This window comes from Pseudophryne corroboree, chromosome 3 (assembly GCF_028390025.1).
Source record: "Pseudophryne corroboree isolate aPseCor3 chromosome 3, aPseCor3.hap2, whole genome shotgun sequence".
In the NCBI taxonomy this organism is placed as follows: Eukaryota; Metazoa; Chordata; class Amphibia; order Anura; family Myobatrachidae; genus Pseudophryne; species Pseudophryne corroboree.
In genome coordinates this window covers 665325977-665347823 of record NC_086446.1, presented here as the reverse complement: position 1 = coordinate 665347823, position 21847 = coordinate 665325977, and the positions used below count along the sequence as shown (strand labels likewise).

The 21847-nt window shown below is 45.5% G+C and overlaps 1 protein-coding gene across 1 annotated transcript; it reads right to left on the bottom strand.

The window, feature by feature from the left end:
• Positions 1-11920: 11920 nt before the first annotated feature.
• LOC135058145 (S-antigen protein-like) lies at positions 11921-21479 on the bottom strand. Its single transcript, XM_063963730.1, has 6 exons — positions 21281-21479; positions 18102-18278; positions 17643-17777; positions 16602-16733; positions 15458-15831; positions 11921-12034 (listed from the first exon to the last, which is right to left on the bottom strand). Exons 1-6 carry the CDS (start codon positions 21375-21377, stop codon positions 11990-11992), a joined length of 960 nt encoding a protein of 319 aa, XP_063819800.1. The 5' UTR covers positions 21378-21479; the 3' UTR covers positions 11921-11989.
• Positions 21480-21847: the final 368 nt, after the last annotated feature.

Here is a 21847-nt window from a genome sequence, read left to right as displayed (position 1 = left end):
AACAACCCTATCCCATAGATAACTATCTTATAAAAAAGAACTGACGTAAACCTTCCAACAAACAAATAGGTATCCGCTCAACCTCCATCCTGACTACCCACCCGTGAAGGTGATGAGGCTGCCACCCGTGAAGGCGGTCCAGCAGATGTAAAACCAGTCAGCGAAGGAGAGCGCACCTAAAAATCAACAACCAAACGACCTCCAATCCACTCTTTAATACAACAAATGTTAACTTGCCGTTCTTTCCCGCCAACAGCGAAGTTCTGTTCCACAGAAACTATGCACCGCCACCATACCCCTAACCTACCGAACCAACCACCTAAAACAGATCCTCCAAAAACATAAATAGTCCCTGTCCTGTCAAGTGAACACCATCAGGTCTAAACAAGTAGAAGTACCGAAACTTGATCCACTGATGCCAAACCACGGCACCGCCATGGGCCACCACAAACTTAGCCACCGCGGCATTCACCTTCCGGCGAGCCACATCGATCGCCCGACAATCCACCACACCACGCCAACACAACCGCGGCACCATACAAGACCAGATAAGCCTACAGCCTGGCCAAGCGCCCGAAATCACTTGCAGATCCTGAATAATGGCCAATCGAAGATTCACTGCCTTCCTCCTACCTTGGTCGTTCCCTCCTAAGTGAATCACCAACAGTTTGGGGATGCCAAACCGCCGAACCTGCTCCATAAGCTTCGCTTTCAGGTCATGCCAAAGCATACCACGCACACCTATCCACCACACATCATCCGAACCCACAAAGCAAGGAGCCCCTTCCATAGCCAAAAAATTGGCTGCCCAATAAACATAGGAATGGCCAATCACCCACACATCACACACATCCACCCGCCAACCTAAAAGGGAAAAAACAGATAAACAAATGTGAATATGGGAGACAAAACCAAACCCAGCACAGAACAGGAACCAACTATCAGAATGAGGATCTGCCAAAAAGAAAAAATTGAATAGAGGACTATAACTTTCCTCTTGAAGAAGCTTCAGGCCAATCGAAGCAACAGAAAGAAACAAAAGGAAAAAACAAAATAACAAAAAAAGGGGGGGGGGGAAGGTTAGAGCTGGGAGGGGGGGGGAGTTTGGGGGGAACACAGAATAACTCGGCTGGAGGTGAAACGTAAAAACCTGCTGAGGAACTTTTAATTAGATGCCAATTAGCTGAATTGAATGAATTAAGCCAAATTAGTTTGTCAGTTCAGGCAAAAAATTGCGAAGCACTCCAGACCCCTACTGCCAGCAGTGGCGAGTAGCTAGCCATCCGAGTAGGGAGGACAGGGGAGACAAACAAAACAGCACGAACACACTGAACTGAAACACATAATGCAGTAAACGAACAACATGTTAGTAGCAACAAACTCGCTTACGCAACAGTGGGCCGAATGTAACGCTTATAAGCCACCGACTTCCAGCGGCCCAAAGCCTTAATTTCGTCCACAGCGCGCCCTGCAGATGCTGCGGAAGTGGCGGCCCCGATTCTAAAGGAATGTGAACTAAAGTCCCGAGGGGAGAGGCCAAAACTGGACAGGCAGCGCCGCATCATCCATGTAAATTGGTACTTCGTCAATGGCGACCCATCGTAATGTAGCAGCCAAGACCCCTCAGACAAGGGCCTGACCTCCGCATACCGACTAGCCAACGCCACCGGACAACAGTCCTCACCACCCGATGGTGCCAAAGAGATCCAATGACCTCTACCCATCTGATCAGTTTAGGAGGGGCGCAGCCTGCACAGCACGGACCCCCCACCCGCGCCGCATCATGGCCTCGGACTTCTTAGAAGCCGCAACCAGCTCAGAAATCCTGAATGGAAAAAGCCAGCTGAAACAGGAGCGCTTTAAAACGGGAGTCCGCCACCCCCGCCACCAAGAGGGAAGAAAGCAGGGACGCATCAATAGGGCGCCGACCATCAGGAGGAACCGGTGCCGAGCGCGCCCAACCTCTAAGCGCCCTCGCCAGCAATAAACCCTTCGTAAAATCCGGCATACCCTTCAATTTAGAATAAAAGGATATCCCGGCGAGGTATCGAGACACCGCGGCCCTCGATCTCCCCGTTACGAAGAGTTGCCAAACGAAGTCTAGAAACAAGCTCTGACCCCTCGTACCTCTAGGCCCTTGGTCACGGGAAAAGTCTTCCCACTCCTTCCAGGCCCGACGGTATCCAGCGAGAGTGGACGGAGCCAAAGACAGCTCTGCTAGCCCTTCCAATCCGCCATGATGACCTATCAAACATAAGAAGGGCAGGGCAAACCTGCCGAATCAGCCTCCGGGGCCAGCAAACGGAACCTATCTCACTGCCCCCTGGACAATGCATCGGCGATCCCATTATCAACCCCGGAGACGTGTTGAGCCCTAAACAGAATATTGCTGCGCATACAAGTCCGTATGAGTCGCGACAACACCCGGAGGGCCTTAGCTCTTTGGTTGTTAACCGCGTGCACGACCCCTAAGTTATTGCAGCAGAAGAGAATACTGCGATCACGAAGGCGCTCTCCCCAAACCTCCAAGGCCACCATGATGGGAAAAAGCTCCAGCGACAACAGGTCGCCGGTCAGCCCCTCCTGCGTCCAAGACTCGGGCCATGAGGCCGCGCACCAAGCCCCGTCTAAGTAACAACCAAACCCCAACGAGCCTGCCGCATCCGTAAACAACTGCAGGTCGAAACTGTCAACGAGCGGGGCCATCCAGATCATCACACCATTGAAATCCGCCAGAAACGAAACCCACATAGCGAGGTCCCGCCTAATCTCAGCCGAGAAACGGACAAAATGGTGCGGCCTGGATACCCCAGCCGTGGACCGTTCCAACTTCCGACAAAAAACCCGGCCCATGGGAATCACCCGACAGGCAAAGTTCAACAGGCCTAGGAGGGATTGAGCCTCCCGCAACATCACCTTACGCCGCTCCGAGCACTGCGCAATGGACTCCCGAAGCTTCGCAACCCTGTCCTGAGGCAGCCGGCAATCCCCCGCGACCGTATCGATCTCGATAACTAAAAAGGACAAACAGGAGAGGGACCCCTCCGTCTTGTCCTCGGCCACAGGGATGCCAAAATGCCCCAACAAGGCACGCAGCGAAAACAGCAGGAAACCACAGCGAGGAGAACCCGCGGGCCCCACGCACAAAAAAATCATCCAGGTAATGTGCAATCCTGCTACCTCCGCAAGAAAACTCCACACACCAATGTAAAAAGGCAGAACTTTTCGAAAAAGGCACACGAAACGGAACAAGCCATAGGCAGACACTTGTCTACAAAGTATTCCTCCCCGACGCGGAAACCCATGAATCGAAACGACTCCGGGTGCAAAGGGGAGCAAGCGAAAAGCCGATTCAACATCCAGTTTAGCCATGAGGGCCCCGGGGCCACAGCCCGAACCATGTCCAAAGCATCCTCAAAGGACTGATACGCCACCGAACAATATTCCGGCGAAATTGCATCGTTCACCGAGGACCCAGATGGATAAGACAAATGTTGAATGACCCGGAACTTACCCGGCGCCTTTTTGGGCATGACCCCCACCGGGGAAATAATCAAATCCTCGACAGGCGGCAGCGCAAAGGGGCCCGCCATTCTCCCCAGGTGACCCTCCTGCTCAACCTTTTCCCGAAGCACGTCGGGGAAATCCCGAGCAGACTGCAGGTTCCTGGCGGCCCGAACCAAAACCTCCCCCCACCACTGGTAAACGAAAACCCGACGCAAAACCCTCCCGCAGAAATTTTGCGTCATCTGTGTTTGGGTACCACCCCGACCATTTTAGCATGGCCCCCAAACGAACCGGGGTCGGCGCCCTAACTAGCGGCAAGCCCCCCAGCTGTTTTTCCGGCTGGGCCCGCGCCTGTCCTGGCACCCGGTCGCCCCCCCCGCGGAAGCAATTGGAAGCAGGGTGGGATCCGTTACATCGTAAGCAAAGGTGGCGAAAACTACACCGTTGCCCGAGGGGGCACGTGGAATTGTTGAACGCGAAACACTTCCCCTTCGCCGGCGCCTGCTGCGGAGAACGGGCCGCGGTCCAAGGGCGGCGCGGCGGAGCCTCAACCATGGGCCGAAACTGACTCGCCGCCGCGGCCTGCGCCACAGCCGCCCCCTTAGTCACCATCTTCATGTCCAGCGCTCGCGTGACCCGAAGCCATACCTCCACATCTTTGCATCCAAAGTCAATGATGTGCAGGCAATCCTGCTTCTGACGAAATTGCTTGTCATAATGCAGCCACGAATCGTCCTTAGACTGACGCTGCATGTCATGCACGAGGTGGATATACCTGATGACGTTCATGTGTTCATCAGGGCGATCCTCCAAGTAGCACGCCGCGAAGACACAGAAACCCGCTAACCAGTTGTCATACGAGCGGAAGGCCTCCGCCCCAATACCGCCCTTCGCAAGCGCTTCCTTACCTTCCCTCTTGGTGTCCTCCATCAACGTAAAAAGGTTGACGTATTCCCCCCGTCTAATCTTCCTCCTGCAACTCTCACGCAACCCTCGCAAGACTGCCGTGCACTCGCAGCGAACCACGCCCGGCAAATTACGCCTCCTCCTTTCCCGACGGGAACTACTACTACTCTTCCGAGACCGTTTATCCCGGTGCCGCGCCTCACGCCGCGCGTACTCGATAGCCCTCTTCCTAGCCTTTGCGGTGCTACTAACCGCAGACTGGCACGACGAAGAAGAGGAAGAAGATCTACTTGATGTACTGCCGTACGAGGAAGAAGAGTACCCCAGCGGCATAGCAAATGTATCGGCATCCCACTCACCAGCAGGCCCGCCTACGGAAGGCGAAACGTCGGCCACAACTGGCTCCTCGTCCTGATCGCCATCCATATCCGCACCGGAAAAAGAAGGGACAACCGCCACAGGAGCCGAATCCCCCCCGGCGGGAATGATAGCAGACGCCCCTGCGGGCGATGGGGTAGCGATACCCAGCAACGCAGCGGCGGAGCCCAGACTGCGACACGCCTGTAGAAACGGCGCCATGGCGGGGCTAGATGCACCTGGGAGAACGGCCGCGTCGACCGAAGCGGGAACCACGAGGATGGCTCCAACCACGTCTTCAAACCGCCCAGGCCGGACCCGCCTGGGACCGGCGCTAGCCGCCCTAAGAACCCCCATTCTCTCCTGCGGTGCACCACGAGCCACAGCGCTGCCCCGGCCCCCACTGCCCCCCCCCCACCGGGAGAACTCGCTGACCCCCGCCAGGCATCACCCCCCTCTGGTCCCGTACCGACACCACCAAAGGCCCCCGGGAGCCCCCCCTGCTAGAGCGAGGAGAGCGCCCAGGGAGTCCAGCAGCCCCACGACACGGAAATCGCCTGGCTTAAGGGACGGCCAGTGGAAGAGCCACTGGCCCCATCCCTACAAGCAGTCCTCTCATTCTCTGGGGAGCCGCCGGTGACTCTCAGCGGTGGAGGGTGCAGGGAACGTGCGCGCACGCATCCCCGCAGCAGCCGGTGGGGGATTCACACCAGCGGGCACCCCAGCCAGCTCCCCACGCTGGCTGCCAGATCCAGTTCGCCACCGGCCGCCGCCCTGTCCCCCGCCAGCCGCCGCAGCACCGGAGGGATCCCCTGGCGCCCGCGGCATAGCCTGCGAAGAGGGGGACGCATGCGCCCGTGGACGGGCGCCCGCAGCAGCGCCAGCAGGCTCAGGCCCGGGGCACCGGACGCCGTCTCCCGAGCAGGAGCTGCATCAGTATAGCGGGCAGGGGGGCCAGAGGAGCGGCGGGGATGGGGCATGGCAGGCCACAAGTTCATACCCTCCAACTGTACCTTTTTAACAGGTACAGTACTTTTTTTTTTTTTTATGGTCTGTACCGATTTTTGGCTCTCCAAACTTCCATTGAAAGCATAGGAAAAAGGGCGTGGCCACGCAACCCTTACCCGCGACACCCCCTTTTTTCGGATTTGTACCGTTTTTTCTGTGTAAAATGTTGGAGGGTATGCAAGTTAATCCCTGGTAATGGGGACAGAGGAGGCACAGTATAAAGCGCACTGCCACAGCAGCAGCAACCTAATATTTCACAATGTGCAAGCAGCACAGCAAGGAGACAAAGGGGGGAAGAGCACTCACCCTCACCACGACAAAAGCAGAAGAGGCTGACCCAGCCCCTTTCTCAGGCTTAAGAACCCATTCCACCTACCCCCAACATTCATTCCTATTGGCTAACAATAAAACTCCCATAATGCCTTACCGTCCTGCCCCCAGATTAGCTGAGGTTTAACCCACTCCTCTCCTATTCTGTCAATTCATTCTCCATCTCTGCTAAATAATGTGGAAGAGCAACTCAGAATGTTGATAACCAAAGGACAGCATGATTTGGGGTGTGGTTAGAATTACTGATTCACAGCACTGAGATTTCAAACTCAATTCCCACCAGTGCTCTAACCAGGAGCATTTTAACAGAGAAGGGGTCCCCTGTACAGACTCCAGGTGGGACCTCTCCTCTACACACCACAGTAGTCTCCAATACTGTGCCGGAGTCTACTGCACATGCACAGGTCTCTGGAAACATGGCGCCCTCCATGTTCTGGAGACCAAAATCACAGTAGTGATAGCATGCATGGTGGCCATGTTGGCTGCAATTTTTGCCACGGCTGCAACGCCCCTACGCTGGACTCCGGAGAGGTAAGTATTAAAATATGGGTGCAGTGTGTGTTTGGTTTGGGCCTCCCTGGACCCAGGGGCCTGTGTGCACTGCACATATTGCACCCATTATAGAAACGCCAATTGCTCTAACTGTGTAGAGTTTTTCTGTTCTTTCTGTTTCTGTGTGCGTTTTCTCCAGGTTCTCCTTCCATGATACAAAAACATGCTGGTAAGTTAATTTGTTTCTGACAAAAATTAAAACTAGTGTGTATGTAAATGTGGTAGGTACTGTACTTATGTGAATAACCTGCTATTCTCTGTTGTTATGTGTAATATGTAGAGATGAGCGGGTTCGGTTCGTTGAGTATCCATATCTGTGCTGCATTGTTTGTAAGCAGTATAGTCGTACAGTGCCGCATTTTGGGGACCACCAGTATATATATAGTAGTACAGTACAGTAGGCCATTGCTGTATCTTGCAGCTACGTGTCACTTCAAGTATCCATATCTGTGCTGCATTGTTTGTGTGCAGTATAGTAGTACAGTGCAGCATTTTGGGGACCACCAGTATATAGTTGTACAGTACAGTAGTCCATTGCTGTATCTTGCAGCTCTGTGTCACTGCAAGTATCCATATCTGTGCTGCATTGTTGTGAGCAGTATATATAGTAGTACAGTGCAGCATTTTGGTGACCAACAGTATATAGTTGTACATTACAGTAGTCCATTGCTGTATCTTGCAGCTCCGTGTCACTGCAAGTATCCATATCTGTGCTGCATTGTTGTGAGCAGTATACAGTATATAGTCGTACAGTGCAGCATTTTGGTGACCAACAGTATATAGTTGCACAGTACAGTAGTCCATTGCTATTGATATAATAATATTACTGGCATATAAATCCACACATTAAAAAATGGAGAACAAAAATGTGGAGGATGAAATAGGGAAAGATCAAGAACCAATTCCACCTAGTGCTGAAGCTGCTGCCACTAGTCATGGCAGAGACGATTCAATGCCATCAACGTCATCTGCCAAGGCCAATGCCCAATGTCATAGTAGAGAGCATGTAAAATCCAAAAAACAAAAGTTCAGTAAAATGACCCAAAAATCTAAATTAAAAGCGTCTGATGAGAAGCGTAAACTTGCCAATATGCCATTTACGACACAGAGTGACAAGGAACGGCTGAGTCCCTGGCCTATTTTCATGGCTTGTGGTTCAGCTTCACATGAGGATGGAAGCACTCATCCTCCCGCTAGAAAACTGAAAAGAGTTAAGATGACAAAAGCACAGCAAAGAACTGTGCGTTCTTCTAAATCACAAATCCCCAAGGAGAGTCATTTGTGTCAGCGGTTGCGATGCCTGACCTTCCCAACACTGGACGGGAAGAGGTGGCTCCTTCCACCATTTGCACACCCCCTGCAAGTGCTGGAAAGAGCACCCACAGTCCAGTTCCTGATAGTCAAATTGAAGATGTCACTGTTGAAGTACACCAGGATGAGGACATGGGTGTTGCTGGCGCTGAGGAGGAAATTGACCAGGAGGATTCTGATGGTGAGGTGGTTTGTTTAAGTCAGGCACCCGGGGAGACACCTGTTGTCCGTGGGATGAATATGGCCATTGACATGCCTGGTCAAATTTAAAAATAATCACCTCTTCGGTGTGGAATTAGTTTAACAGAAATGCGGACAACAGGTGTCAAGCCGTGTGTTGCCTTTGTCAAGCTGTAATAAGTAGGGGTAAGGACGTTAACCACCTAGGAACATCCTCCCTTATACGTCACCTGGAGTGCATTCATCAGAAGTCATTGACAAGTTCAAAAACTTTTGGTGACAGTGGAAGCAGTCCACTGACAACTAAATCTCTTCCTCTTGAACCCAAGCTTCTGCAAACCACACCAACAACTCCCTCAGTGTCAATTTCCTCCTTAGACAGGAACACCAATAGTCCTGCAGGCCATGTCACTGGCAAGTCTGACGAGTCCTCTCCTAACTGGGTTTTCTCCGATGGATACTTGAGTGTAACGCCTACTGCTGCTGGCGCTGCTGTTGTTGCTGCTGGGAGACGATCATCATCCCAGAGGGAAAATCAGAAGACCACTTGTACTACTTCCAGTAAGCAATTGACTGTCCAACAGTCTTTTGCGAGGAAGATAAAATATCACAGCAGTCATCCTGTTGCAAAGCGGATAACTCAGGCCTTGGCAGCTGTGTTGGTGTTAGATATGTGTCCGGTATCCACCATTAATTCACAAGGACTTAGAGAATTTCTTGAGGTAGTGTGTCCCCGGTACCAAATCCCATCAAGGTTCCACTTCTCTAGGCAGGTGATACCGAGAATGTACACAGACGTCAGAAAAAGAGTCACCAGTGTCCTAAAAAATGCAGTTGTACCCAATGTCCACTTAACCACGGACATGTGGACAAGTGGAGCAGGGCAGACTCAGGACTATATGACTGTGACAGCCCACTGGGTAGATGTATTGCCTCCCGCAGCAACAACAGCAGCGGCGGCACCAGTAGCAGCATCTCGCAAATGCCAACTCGTTCCTAGGCAGGCTACGCTTTGTATCACCGCGTTCCAGAAGAGGCACACAGCTGACAACCTCTTACGGAAACTGAGGAACATCATCGCAGATTGGCTTACCCCAATTGGACTCTCCTGGGGATTTGTGACATCGGACAACGCCACCAATATTGTGCGTGCGGTACATGTGGGCAAATTCCAACACGTCCCATGTTTTGAACATACAATGAATTTGGTGGTGCAGAATTTTTTTTAAAATGACAGGGGCGTGCAAGAGATGCTGTCGGTGGTCCGAAGAATTGCGGGCCACTTTCGACATTCAGCCACCGCGTGCCGAAACTGGAGCACCAGCAAACACTCCTGAACCTGCCCCTCCATCAGTTGAAGCAAGAGGTGGTAACGAGGTGGAATTCAACCCTCCATATGCTTCAGAGGATTGAGGAGCAGCAAAAGGCCATTCAAGCCTATACATCTGCCTATGATATAGGCAAAGGAGGGGTAATGCACCTGACTCAAGCGCATTGGAGAATGATTTCAACGTTGTGCAAGGTTCTGCTGCCCTTTGAACTTGCCACACGTGAAGTCAGTTCAGACACTGCCAGCCTGAGTCAGGTCATTCCGCTCATCAGGCTTTTGCAGAAGCAGCTGGAGAGATTGAAGGAGGAGCTAAGACGGAGCGATTCCGCTAGGCATGTGGGACTTGTGGATGGAGCCCTTAATTCGCTTAACAAGGATTCACGGGTGGTCAATCTGTTGAAATCAGAGCACTACATTTTGGCCACCGTGCTCGATCCTAGGTTTAAAGCCTACGTTGTATCTCTTTTTCCGGCAGACACAAGTCTGCAGAGGTTCAAAGACCTGCTGGTGAGAAAATTGTCAAGTCAAGCGGAACGTGACCCGTCAACATCTCCTCCTTCACATTCTCCCGCAACTGGGACTGCAAGGAAAAGGATAAGAATTCCGAGCCCACTCGCTGGCAGTGATGCAGGGCAGTCAGGAGCGAGTGCTGACATCTGGTCCGGCCTGAAGGACCTGCCAATGATTACTGACATGTCGTCTACTGTCACTGCATATGATTCTGTCACCATTGAAAGAATGGTGGAGGATTATATGAGTGACCGCATCCAAGTAGGCATGTCAGACAGTCCGTACGTATACTGGCAGGAAAAAGAGGCAATTTGGAGGCCCTTGCACAAACTGGCTTTATTTTATCTAAGTTGCCCCCCTCCAGTGTGTACTCTGAAAGAGTGTTTAGTGCAGCCGGTCACCTTGTCAGCGATCGGCGTACGAGGTTACTTCCACAAAATGTGGAGAAGATGATGTTCATCAAAATGAATTATAATCAATTCCTCCGTGGAGACATTCACCAGCAATTGCCTCCAGTAAGTACACAGGGACCTGTAATGGTGGATTCCAGTGGGGACGAATTAATACTCTGTGAGGAGGGGGATGTACACAATGAAAGCGGTGAGGAATCGGAGGATGATGATGAGGTTGACATCTTGCCTCTGTAGAGCCAGTTTGAGCAAGGTGAGATTGATTGCTTCTTTTTTTGGTGGGGGCCCAAACCAACCAGTCATTTCAGCCACAGTCATGTGGCAGACCCTGTGGCTGAAATGATGGGTTTGTTAAAGTGTGCATGTCCTGTTTATACAACATAAGGGTGGGTGGGAGGGCCCAAGGACAATTCCATCTTGCACCTCTTTTTAAAAAAAATCTTTGCATCATGTGATGTTTGGGGCCAATTTTTAAAAGTGCCATCCTGTCTGACACTGCAGTGCCACTCCTAGATGGGCCAGGTGTTTGTGCCGCCCACTTGGGTCGCTTAGCTTAGTCATCCAGCGACCTTGGTGCAAATTTTAGGACTAAAAATAATATTGTGAGGTGTGAGGTGTTCAGAATAGACTGGAAATGAGTGGAAATTATGGTTGTTGAGGTTAATAATACTATTTGATCAAAATGACCTCCAAATTCTATGATTTAAGCTGTTTTTGAGGGGTTTTTGAAAAAAAAAGCCACCTAAATCCAAAAGACACCCTAATCCGACAAAAAAATTTAAGGGAGATTTTGCCAAAATGCGTCCGAATCAAAAACAAGGCAGCGGAACCGAATCCAAAACCAAAACACAAAACCCGAAAAATTTCCGGTGCACATCTCTAATAATATGTGTGCACAATACTGTATAAACAGCAGTTAATAAATATACAGACAGGGGTCATTTTTAAAGGTTTAATATGAAAAACTAATGTCAAACAATTGTCCTTATTTCCAGGGACAGTGCCCGGTTTCAAAAACATGTACCTAGAAATGTTTCTCCTTTTTAATTTTGACAATCCAAAATAAAATCTATCTCTTTTTGCATTTTAGATCCATTTCAGTTTTTAAAAGGGCATCATAATCAAGTTCACTAAAATAGACATAGAGGGTGAATTTATTTAGCCATGTTAAATAACCCTAGCATATTTAACTCCAGTGGGTTCATTCAATTAACTCCAAAAGCTGGCAGTATCAGGGATTTTTTTCACCTGCTTAGAGCCAAACCCCAAAAAAATCCCTGATAACTGACCTGTTTTCATGAAAGTGGAATCACATGGATCAAGGAACTTAACCCAGATCCTATTTAGTGTGAAAACAGGTTAGCATTCCCACAAAAAAGGGCTGCAATTGAATTGCCCAATAACACTACAGTCCCATTTTTTGTGTGCAAAACTTTCGTGATCAATTCAATTCCCCCCATAATAGGAACAGAAGTTCAAAACATGAATGTAAAAGTGTAAAAAAGAATTCATGGAAACATTTTATTTTAGTTTTCTGTTTATTTGCATTCAACACTACATACAGTCCCTCTATCCGTTTACTGTAGAGTTATTCCTGGAGGTGCCAACCCCAATTTTCATGCTGGTCTCCTTTCTGCAAGACAATATTATATAAGAAGGATATAAATATATGAATGGCAAGATTCAAAATCATAACAGAATTAAACTAATAGCACTAATAATGGAAACAAATAACACTGAAAATACTTTGGTCGGTATCCTATTAGCTCCAATGCTGTTTCGGGCGATCAAAATGTCTGGATATCGTGGTTAATGACCGATGGTCATTATTGCATTATCCAAATAGAGTCCATAATGATCGGCTGAAACAGGACCCGCGATTGCTCAAAAACACATGGGATTGGGGATAAATCCCCATTCCCACGTGTTATCGCGGCTCCAGTGGCCCCTTATCGCAGATTATGCTTTGAGTCCCTGAGGAACCCGAAGAAGAATTCCTGATAAGTACCGGCATTGGGTGAAAAGGATGCTGGCATCAGGGGGAAAGTACTGCTGCTAATAGGATACCACCCTTGGTAGACATATTAAAGCTTATTCCAAATTATAACCATTAAGAAAATTAATGTGATGAGAGATGCATGACCTCTTTTTCTATAACTCTTATAAGCCATGTAAATTATTATTTATAGATACAAATACAGTACTGTACACAGAAAAATCTATCTCAAATCAAAAATATCTGTAGCACGTTAGTTCTGTTTTTTTACATACATACAGTAATTACCCTGTGAACTAATTGGGGAGTGGAATCTATTAAATCTCTTGTTTTTACTGAATTATAGTACATAGCAATTTACAATTCATTTACAGTAGTCTACTGAAGGCCAATAATGGTGTAAATATTCATATTTTTCAAACATTTTATCAAAATACATGCAAGCATAGAAATTACTGATTTCAGCATTGTAGATTAGATTTGGGGTGATTCTAGAAAAGACTGATTTGCAAAATCCTTATGAAATCTCTATAAATAATTTCACTGGTTTTAGACAGTTGAGATTAACTTAAAACCACTGAAATAAGTGAGAATTCCAGTTAATTTCAATGGTCAATGTAGTTCAATGTGCGCAGAAAGCCCATACGTTTGTGGCATAAAGTAATTATGTATGGTAGCATTGTGTTTATGTGTTGCGACTGGATGAAAGGTTGAATTGTTTCTACAAGAGGGAGTGGACAATGGGGGTAATTCTGAGTTGATCGCAGCAGGAACTTTGGTGGTCATTCCGAGTTGTTCGCTCAGTAATTTTCTTCGCATCGCAGCGTTTTTCCGCTAATTGCGCATGCGCAATGTTCGCACTGCGACTGCGCCAAGTAAATTTGCTATGAAGTTTGGTATTTTACTCACGGCATTACAAGGTTTTTTCTTCGTTCTGGAGATCGGAGTGTGATTGACAGGAAGTGGGTGTTTCTGGGCGGAAACTGGCCGTTTTATGGGAGTGTGTGAAAAAACGCTACCGTTTCTGGGAAAAACGCGGGAGTGGCTGGAGAAACGGAGAAGTGTCTGGGTGAACGCTGGGTGTGTTTGTGACTTCAAACCAGGAACGACAAGCACTGAACTGACCGCACTGGAAGAGTAAGTCTCGAGCTACTCAGAAATTGCACAGAGAAGTCTTTTCGCAATATTGCAAATCTTTCGTTCGCAATTTTGCTAAGCTAAGATTCACTCCCAGTAGGCGGCGGCTTAGCATGTGCAATGCTGCTAAAAGCAGCTTGCGAGCGAACAACTTGGAATGAGGGCCTTTGTTAGCAGTTGGGCAAAACCATGTGCACTGCAGGGGAGGCAGATATAACATGTGCAGAGAGAGTTAGATTTGGGTGGGTGATTTTGTTTCTGTGCAGGGTAAATAGTGGCTGCTTTATTTTTACACTGCAATTTAAATTGCAGATTGAACACACCACACCCAAATCTAACTCTCTCTGCACATGTTATATCTGCCTCCCCTGCAGTGCACATGGTTTTGCCCAACTGCTAACAAAGTTCCTGCTGCGATCAACTCAGAATTACCCCCTATGTGTTGTAGGGAGGAGGGAAATGTGTTACTAAAAGGGAGAGTGCAAATAGATTACTAAAGGGGTGAGTGGGCTGGCTATGGGGATAGTAACATAGTAACTAAGGTTGAAAAAAGACAATTGTCCATCGAGTTCAACCTATTTATGGTCTCCTATTCAGTCTTATTATAGGACTAGTTATTTTTATGTTAGGACTAGTTATATTAACTATAATGCGTGCCTACGCACCATAACCCTGAATATCTTTATCCAATAGGAATTTATCTAACCCATTCTTAAAGGTGTTGACTGAGTCCGCCATTACTACTCTTTCAGGCAGGGAATTCCAAACACGTATTGTCCTTACTGTGAAAAAACCTGTGTATAAGTGTGTTTGGTACGGTATAAGGGAAAGATACCGGGGAATAGCATGGAAAACAAAAGACAATAGTGGTCAAAACCAGAAATTTGTCCCAGGCCCGTGGGGTCTAAAAATGGCTCTACTTAAAATGTCTATCAAAACAATCAGGCCAGTTAACCTACTTTGGCATTTGTTTCTACCCAGAATGGTTCTTTCTTATTGGTGGATGGGATGGTTTTTGAAGGTGGCTTGTGTTACTCTCATATGTATGGTCTTCTAGATGTGGTGCCCTTGAAGGATAACTTCCAGAACCATTCTTACAAGGAGCATGCCTTTTGCATGTTTTCCTCAGGGAGAGGCTGAAATATTACATTGTAACATTAATGTAACAATTTTTTTTTACTTTTTTTTTGGCAAGGTGGTAATTGACATACCATACTTGATTTGTATAACACTCAGCATTCCTTAAAAAAAACACAGTATACCTAACATGTATTTATGCAACTTGTCAAGAATTGTTTTATAAAAGTTCTTAAAAACAATACCTTTATTAACAGATCCACAGGTTTACATACTGTATATTTATTGTGTTATTAAAACTCTGTGCAGTATTTAATCAGTCTGTAATCGTGTGCCATTTTTTTTCATTTAGCAGTTGCATGGTACAGTATTATATACTGTAATTATGTCCATTATTATTATACTGCATATGTAATTATGGCATTAACCTATTGTGAAGCACAACATGTTCTTGCTTTACAAATTTTTTTTACATAAAAATTAAAAAAGTTTGTGTCCTGGAAAGGGTGGGGGGGGTGGGGGGTGTATTGGCTTTCAGTTACATGTGTATCTTGTATAATTATACCTGACAGTACAAATATCCAGGGATGCCAAGAACGTGAGTGGGCATTGCTGTGCAGGCTTAATGATACATCCCCAAGATGTTGCTGCCACAGCCCCCTCAGTACATAGATTCTACATATGTGACGCAGAGTATAGCCAAGCACCACCCAGTATCAAGACCTGGTGGAGCTCTTGGCAGTCTTGTAAATATCTAAATATTTCATTTTGTCTTATTAACTATATTGTACTTTCATATATTATGTGACAGGATTGTTTGGGAGAACTTCATTTTTCAATACTCACATTTATGGGTCGGCCGTGCAGTGCACTATTAACTGGTGGATTGCCAGTATCCCACAGGTTTTCTTTTAATGGTCGAGCAATGATAGATTCATGACTATCTGGATCTGGTGGAGGATTTCCATTATTTGGAGGTGGTGGTCTGTTTCCAAGAAAATAATGTGGGGGCTGTCCTGTTTCTTTAATATTGGCAACTGGATGGACATTACCAAATGGTGGTGGAGGTGGAGGGGCACCTGGACCAAGAGGAAAACCAGGCCCACCAGGAATGCTTGGACCACCAGGACCAGTTAGCACACCATGACCAACAAAACTGCCTGGACCACCTGGACCAGTAGGACCGCTAGGGCCTCCTGTACCGATAGGACCTTGATTACCTGTTTGAGACAATAGTTTAATCAAATTTTAAAATCAACAAGATACCAGTACATTATAAAAAAAATCCATAATATTTGCAAATCAATTTTGGTTGGTGAAATTGTATTATTTTCTAAAGGTATAATTACAAATACATAACAATTATGAACCTTGATAACCACTGACCCAGATTTATCACTTTTGAAAAATGCTAAACTAATGCCATGCTTAAGGACATGGTAGTAAAAATTAATGGTAATTCAGTGGAGCATACTGTAGCACAGAGGGTCAATTTCTCAGTGATAAAATGTGGGACCAAGAGGAAAACCAGGCCCCACCAGGAATGCTTGGACCACCATGACCAGTTAGGACACCATGACCAGCAAAACTGCCAGGACCACCTGGACCAATAGGGCCGCCAGGGCCACCTGGGCCAGTAGGACCGCCAGGGCCACCTGGACCAATAGGACCTTGATTACCTGTTTGAGACAATAGTTTAATCACATTTTAAAATCAACAAGATACCAGTACATTATAAAAAATCCAGAATATTTGCAAATCAATTTTGGTTGGTGAAATTGTATTATTTTCTAAAGGTATAATTACAAATACATAACAATTATGAACCTTGATAACCACTGACCCAGATTTATAACTATTGAAAAATACTAAACTAATGCCATGCTTAAGGACATGGTTGTAAAAATTAATGTTAATTCAGTGGAACATAGCACAGAGGTTCAATTTCTCAGTGATAAAATGTGGGTGTAGGCAACTGGGTAAACATTACCCAATAGTGGTGGAGGTGGAGGAGCACCTGGACCAGAAGAAGCACTAGGGCCACCAGAAATGCTTGGACCACCAGGACCAGTTAAAATACCAGGACTGCCAAGACCACCAGGACCAATAGGACCTTGAGTACCTGTTTAAGACAATAGTTTAATCATATTTTAAAATCAACAAGATACTAGCACATTAAAAAATATCCAAAATATTTACAAACAATTTTGATCAATGAAATTGTATTCTTAATTAAAGATATAATTACATATACATAACAATTATGACCCTTGACAACCACTGACCCAGATTGATCATTTTTGAAAAATACTAAACTAATGCCTTGCTATCTTAGAGGACCTAACATCAACCACTTTCCTGGCATGGTCGCATCAGATGCGACCATGCCTGCAAGTGCTCTATCTGACCTGGTCACACAGGATGCGACCAGTCAGATAGAGAGTGTTAGCAGCGGCAGGGAAGATAAACTTCCCTCCGCTGCTGCTGTCAGAGAGACCGGAAGGTCTCTCGGCCTCCCTTCACTCTTCCTGTACTGATTGCCGTGCTGCCGAACACTGCTGATCGGTCAGCGCGGCAGGATCCCCTCCCTCCAGGGGTTGCAGACAATGGCAGCCGCTGGGGAGTGTAAATGAACCCTCCCAAGCCACCCCCAGATCCCCTTCTGTATACCTGCAGGCTGTCCCGGCTTTCAAAATGAAAGCCTCGATGGTCACAATGTTCCTGATGTTCCGATGGTCGTGATGTTCCGGATCGATGTGTCGATGTTTGGAAAAAATATATTTAAAAAATATATTATTTTTTTTCCTTTTTTTAAACTAAAATCATTTGGGATAGGGTTAAATTCATGTTCTTCTCCTAATTCACTCATAAAAAATCCTGACAATTTCGGAGCGGTTTTCGTCAAAATAAATTGTCAGTTGAGTGGTAAAGGAAATGGTAGTAAAAATGGATGGCAATTCAATGGAACATAGCACACAGGGTCAATTTCTCATTGATAAAATGTGGGTGTTGGCAGCTAAATAGACATTACCAAATAGTGGTGGAGGTGAACCTGGACCAGGGGGAGCACTAGGGCCACCAGGAATGCTTGGACCACCAGGACCAGTTAGACTACCATAACTGCCAGGACCACCTTGACCAATAGTATTGCCAGGACCTTGATTACCTGTTTAAGACAATAGTTTAATCATGTTTTAAAATCAACAAGATACTAGCACATTATAAAATATTCAGAATACTTGCAAACAACTTTGATCAATGAAAGTGTATTCTTTCTTAAAGGTATAATTACATATACATAGCAATTATCTTGATAACCACTGACCCAGATTTATCACTTTTGAAAAATACTAAACTAATGCCTTGCTATCGTAGAGGCCCTAACATTAATGACATTATAGTAAAAATTTATATTAATTCAATGCAATATAACACACAGGGTAATTTTCTCGGTAATATAGTGGGGTGTTGGCAGCTGGATAGACATTACCAAATAGTGGTGGAGGTGGAGTGGCACCTGGACCAGGAGGAGCACTAGGGCCACCAAGAATGCTTGGACCACCAGGACCAGTTACACTTTCAGGACCGCCTAGACTAACAGGACCATCAGTACTACCTGGACTGATAGTACCGCCAGGACCACCTGGACCAATAGGACCTTGAGTACCTGTTTAAGACAATAATTTAATCATTTTAAAATCAACAAGATACCAGCACATTAAAAAATATCCAGAATATTTGCAAACAATTTTGATGGGTGAAACTGTATTGCTTCTTAAAGGTATAATTACATATACATAACAAAACAATGGATGTGGCACCACGTGGCGCTACTTAATACCCTCAAATCAAAATAGCCTTACACAATGGAGTCTGATTTGGTTCTCATAGATGGTCTCATATATGATAAAATTTCATAGGTCTAAAATGCAAAAAAACATACAGAACATAGTGCAACTCTGTTTAAAACACCAACAAGCTTTAGATTGTATGGTCCCACTCACATAAAGCGGTTGTAATATTGCATGTAGATAATCAGAAATGCTGAGATAGCTGCTGTCACTCAATGGAACAGATCTCCTTCATAGATGACTTAAAAGGAAAAGAAAATAATAGTGCAACACCGTCTTACAAACAAGCATGCTTCTGATGAAGGACGAAGTCCGAAAGCGCTAAAGCAGGGAGTTGGTGAGGACGAGGACGTACGGACGGGAGCTGTGTTCTCTGTGTGGCTGGAGACGGCACATTACTGGGACTTTGCGGTGATTATTCTTCGGCAGCAGCCCTCTTGTACAAGAGTCTCTCTGATCCTCTACATGCTGTATTTTATTTCATGTCTGTGAGTGCATTCATTATTACATTTGTTTGTCTTTTAAGACGGTGTTGCACTATTATTTTATTTTCCTTTTAAGTCATCTATGAAGGAGATCTGTTCCATTGAGTGACAGCAGCTATCTCAGCATTTCTGATTATCTACATGCAATATTACAACCACTTTATGTGAGTGGGACCATACAATCTAAAGCTTGTTGGTGTTTTAAACAGAGTTGCACTATGTTCTGTATTTTTTTTGCATTTTAGACCTATGAAATTTTATCATATATGAGACCATCTATGAGAACCAAATCAGACTCCATTGTGTAAGGCTATTTTGATTTGAGGGTATTAAGTAGCGCCACGTGGTGCCACATCCATTGTTTTATTATACTATTGTGAATCACGGTGAAAGGTTCCTTTGGTTTCCAAGGGCTGCTACTAGTATTTAAGCGCACAAAGGGTCTATTTTTTTCCTTATACATATACATAACAATTATAACCCTTGATAACCACTGATCCAGCTTTATAATTTTTTTAAATTATGAAACTAATGCCATGCTATCTTAGAGGCCCTAACATTAAGGACATGGTAGTAAAAATGTATGGTAAATCAATAGAACATAGCATACAGGGTCAATCCCTCAGTGATAAACTGTGGGTGTTGGTAGCTGGAAAGACATTACCAAATAGTGGTGGAGGTTTGGGCACACCTGGACCAGGTTTAGCTCTACGGCCACCAGAAATGCTTGGACCACAAGGACCAGTTAGACTACCAGGACCACCTAGACCAACAGACCCACCAGTTCCACCTGGACCGATAGGACTGACAAAACCCCTGGACCAATAGGGCCTTGATTACATGTTTAGGACAATGGTTTCATTATATTTTAAAATCAACAAGATTCCAGCACATTATAAAATATCCAAAATATTTGCAAACAATTTTGATAGGTGACATTTTTTTTAATGCTATACAGTCTAAAAATAATCATGACTCATGATCATCAGTGACCCAAATGTATCACTTTTGAAAAATACTAAACTAATGCCATGCTATTGTAGACGCCCTAACATTAAGGACATTTTTTCAAATATGAATGTTGAAAAAATGGAACATAGCGCATGTGCGCTATACAAATAACTGGTAAAGAAAATAATAACACACATAGTCAGTTTCCCAGTAAAAAAAAAAAAGGAGGCTGTTTTAAATGTCCCAATTGACTGACTTGTCAGTATTTATTTGCTTGCTGACATTATAATCATCCATATTCTGCTGTAAATGTAAGATCTTACACCACTTTACATGCAATACTAATTTTGTGATCAACTGCCCGCATGGTAAAGTATATTTGGGGGAAACTGAGCATCTCTTTAAAGAGTGTATGACATTGCCTAGATCTGCCACCCGGGAAGCCATAGAGCAGAGGTTCTCAAACTCGGTCCTCGGGAGCCCACACAGTGCATGTTTTGCAGGTAACCCAGCAGGTGCACAGGTGTATTAATTACTCACTGACACATTTTAAAAGGTCTACAGGTGGAGATAATTATTTCACTTGCGATTCTGTGAGGAGACCTGCAAAACATGCACTGTGTGGGCCCCCGAGGACCGAGTTTGAGAACCTCTGCCACAGAGAAAAGGACACCTTGAACAGCTGCTGGCATGGTATTTCACTTAGGCACCCCATAATCTGGCTCTTTATGGTACAGAATAATCAACCATGTACCAGTGTTTAGAAGTGGAGTGACAGGGTAAACAAATTACTCCAGCTCTAATCCATGTGAATTTTCAACTCTAACCAGTGTGATCTACAATTGTTACGATCCGTATGAGGATTAGTAGATACATTTTGTTTACTTTCTTTATGAGTGTCCCCTGGTTTATTCATCTTTTTACAATAAACAGGGCTGTTTTCACTGCTGAATTATTTGTATTTATCACTTTTGAGGATGTAATTGTTAAGTTATAGTATTCCTTAGTGATATATGTGTCAAAACGCTTTGATCTCTTTTTTATTATTAGAAACTGATAACACTTTGTAATTATTTGTTGCAACAGCATCTGGTGTTTGCAGCTGATTTGAACAATGAGGTGAACACTGATGATGTCTTCAGTTATTGTTGCAGAGAACAGGCTATGCATCTTATATACTTGCACTGAGTGTTAGTCATCTATTTAAGGTAAGCCTGTTACATTTTGAACTTTATTCCTGAGGAAAGAATAAGAAAACTCTGAAACACTGTATTTTTTCCTGACGGAGAGAGTGACTTATCTGAGTGCTGTTGCCAAAGATATATATACACATACATATACACAAATATAGTAAATCCCAGTTTAAAGAGCATTATAATTACCAGGATAGGCTGTTGGAAGGGTTAGTGCGTGAACCACTAGAGCCAGTAAAATAAGGTACTTCATGTCTGTTGACAGTTTCAGTTGCAGTTCCCACATGAGGAGTTGAGCTGACTAGATAATGAGGGAATCACAGGCTGTATTTAAAGTCCTTCTTGATATACACCCCTTGTGAACCACATTTTCTGATTTGTTAGTACAGATCAGTAGGAAAGAGAGGAGAGTGAGTCTGCAAAAAATATTTTGGTAGCGACAACAATGGTAATGGAGAAAAGGTCAAATTTATTTAGTGCATGTGACATAGAATGTCATTTCATATGACATAATATTTATACACAAGTGTACTTATCTCCCAGGGGATCAAATTGCTACTCAGATTTCTCAGTTTCACTTGTCAAAGGTCCATTATTGTGATGAAGGCTTTGTTAAAACTATTGTGTACTATGTAAATGACTAAGGGGGTGACAAGTAGCTCCCTGCCTGCGCTGGCAGGTGGCTACTCACTGCGTTCTGGGTTGCAGTGGCTGCATGTGACATCATGCAGCCACCGCGGCCTGTCCACGCAACGG

What these genes read in the sequence shown, in the direction of transcription:
- LOC135058145 (XM_063963730.1), bottom strand. Translation starts at nt 21,377, where the DNA reads ATGTGGGAACTGCAACTGAAACTGTCAACAGACATGAAGTACCTTATT. An exon ending in CCTTCCAACAGCCTATCCTG is followed by an intron (nt 18,279 to 21,280) that starts GTAATTATAATG and finishes TGTCTTAAACAG; the next exon opens with GTACTCAAGGTCCTATTGGT. An exon ending in TCCACCTCCACCACTATTTG is followed by an intron (nt 17,778 to 18,101) that starts GTAATGTCTATC and finishes TGTCTTAAACAG; the next exon opens with GTAATCAAGGTCCTGGCAAT.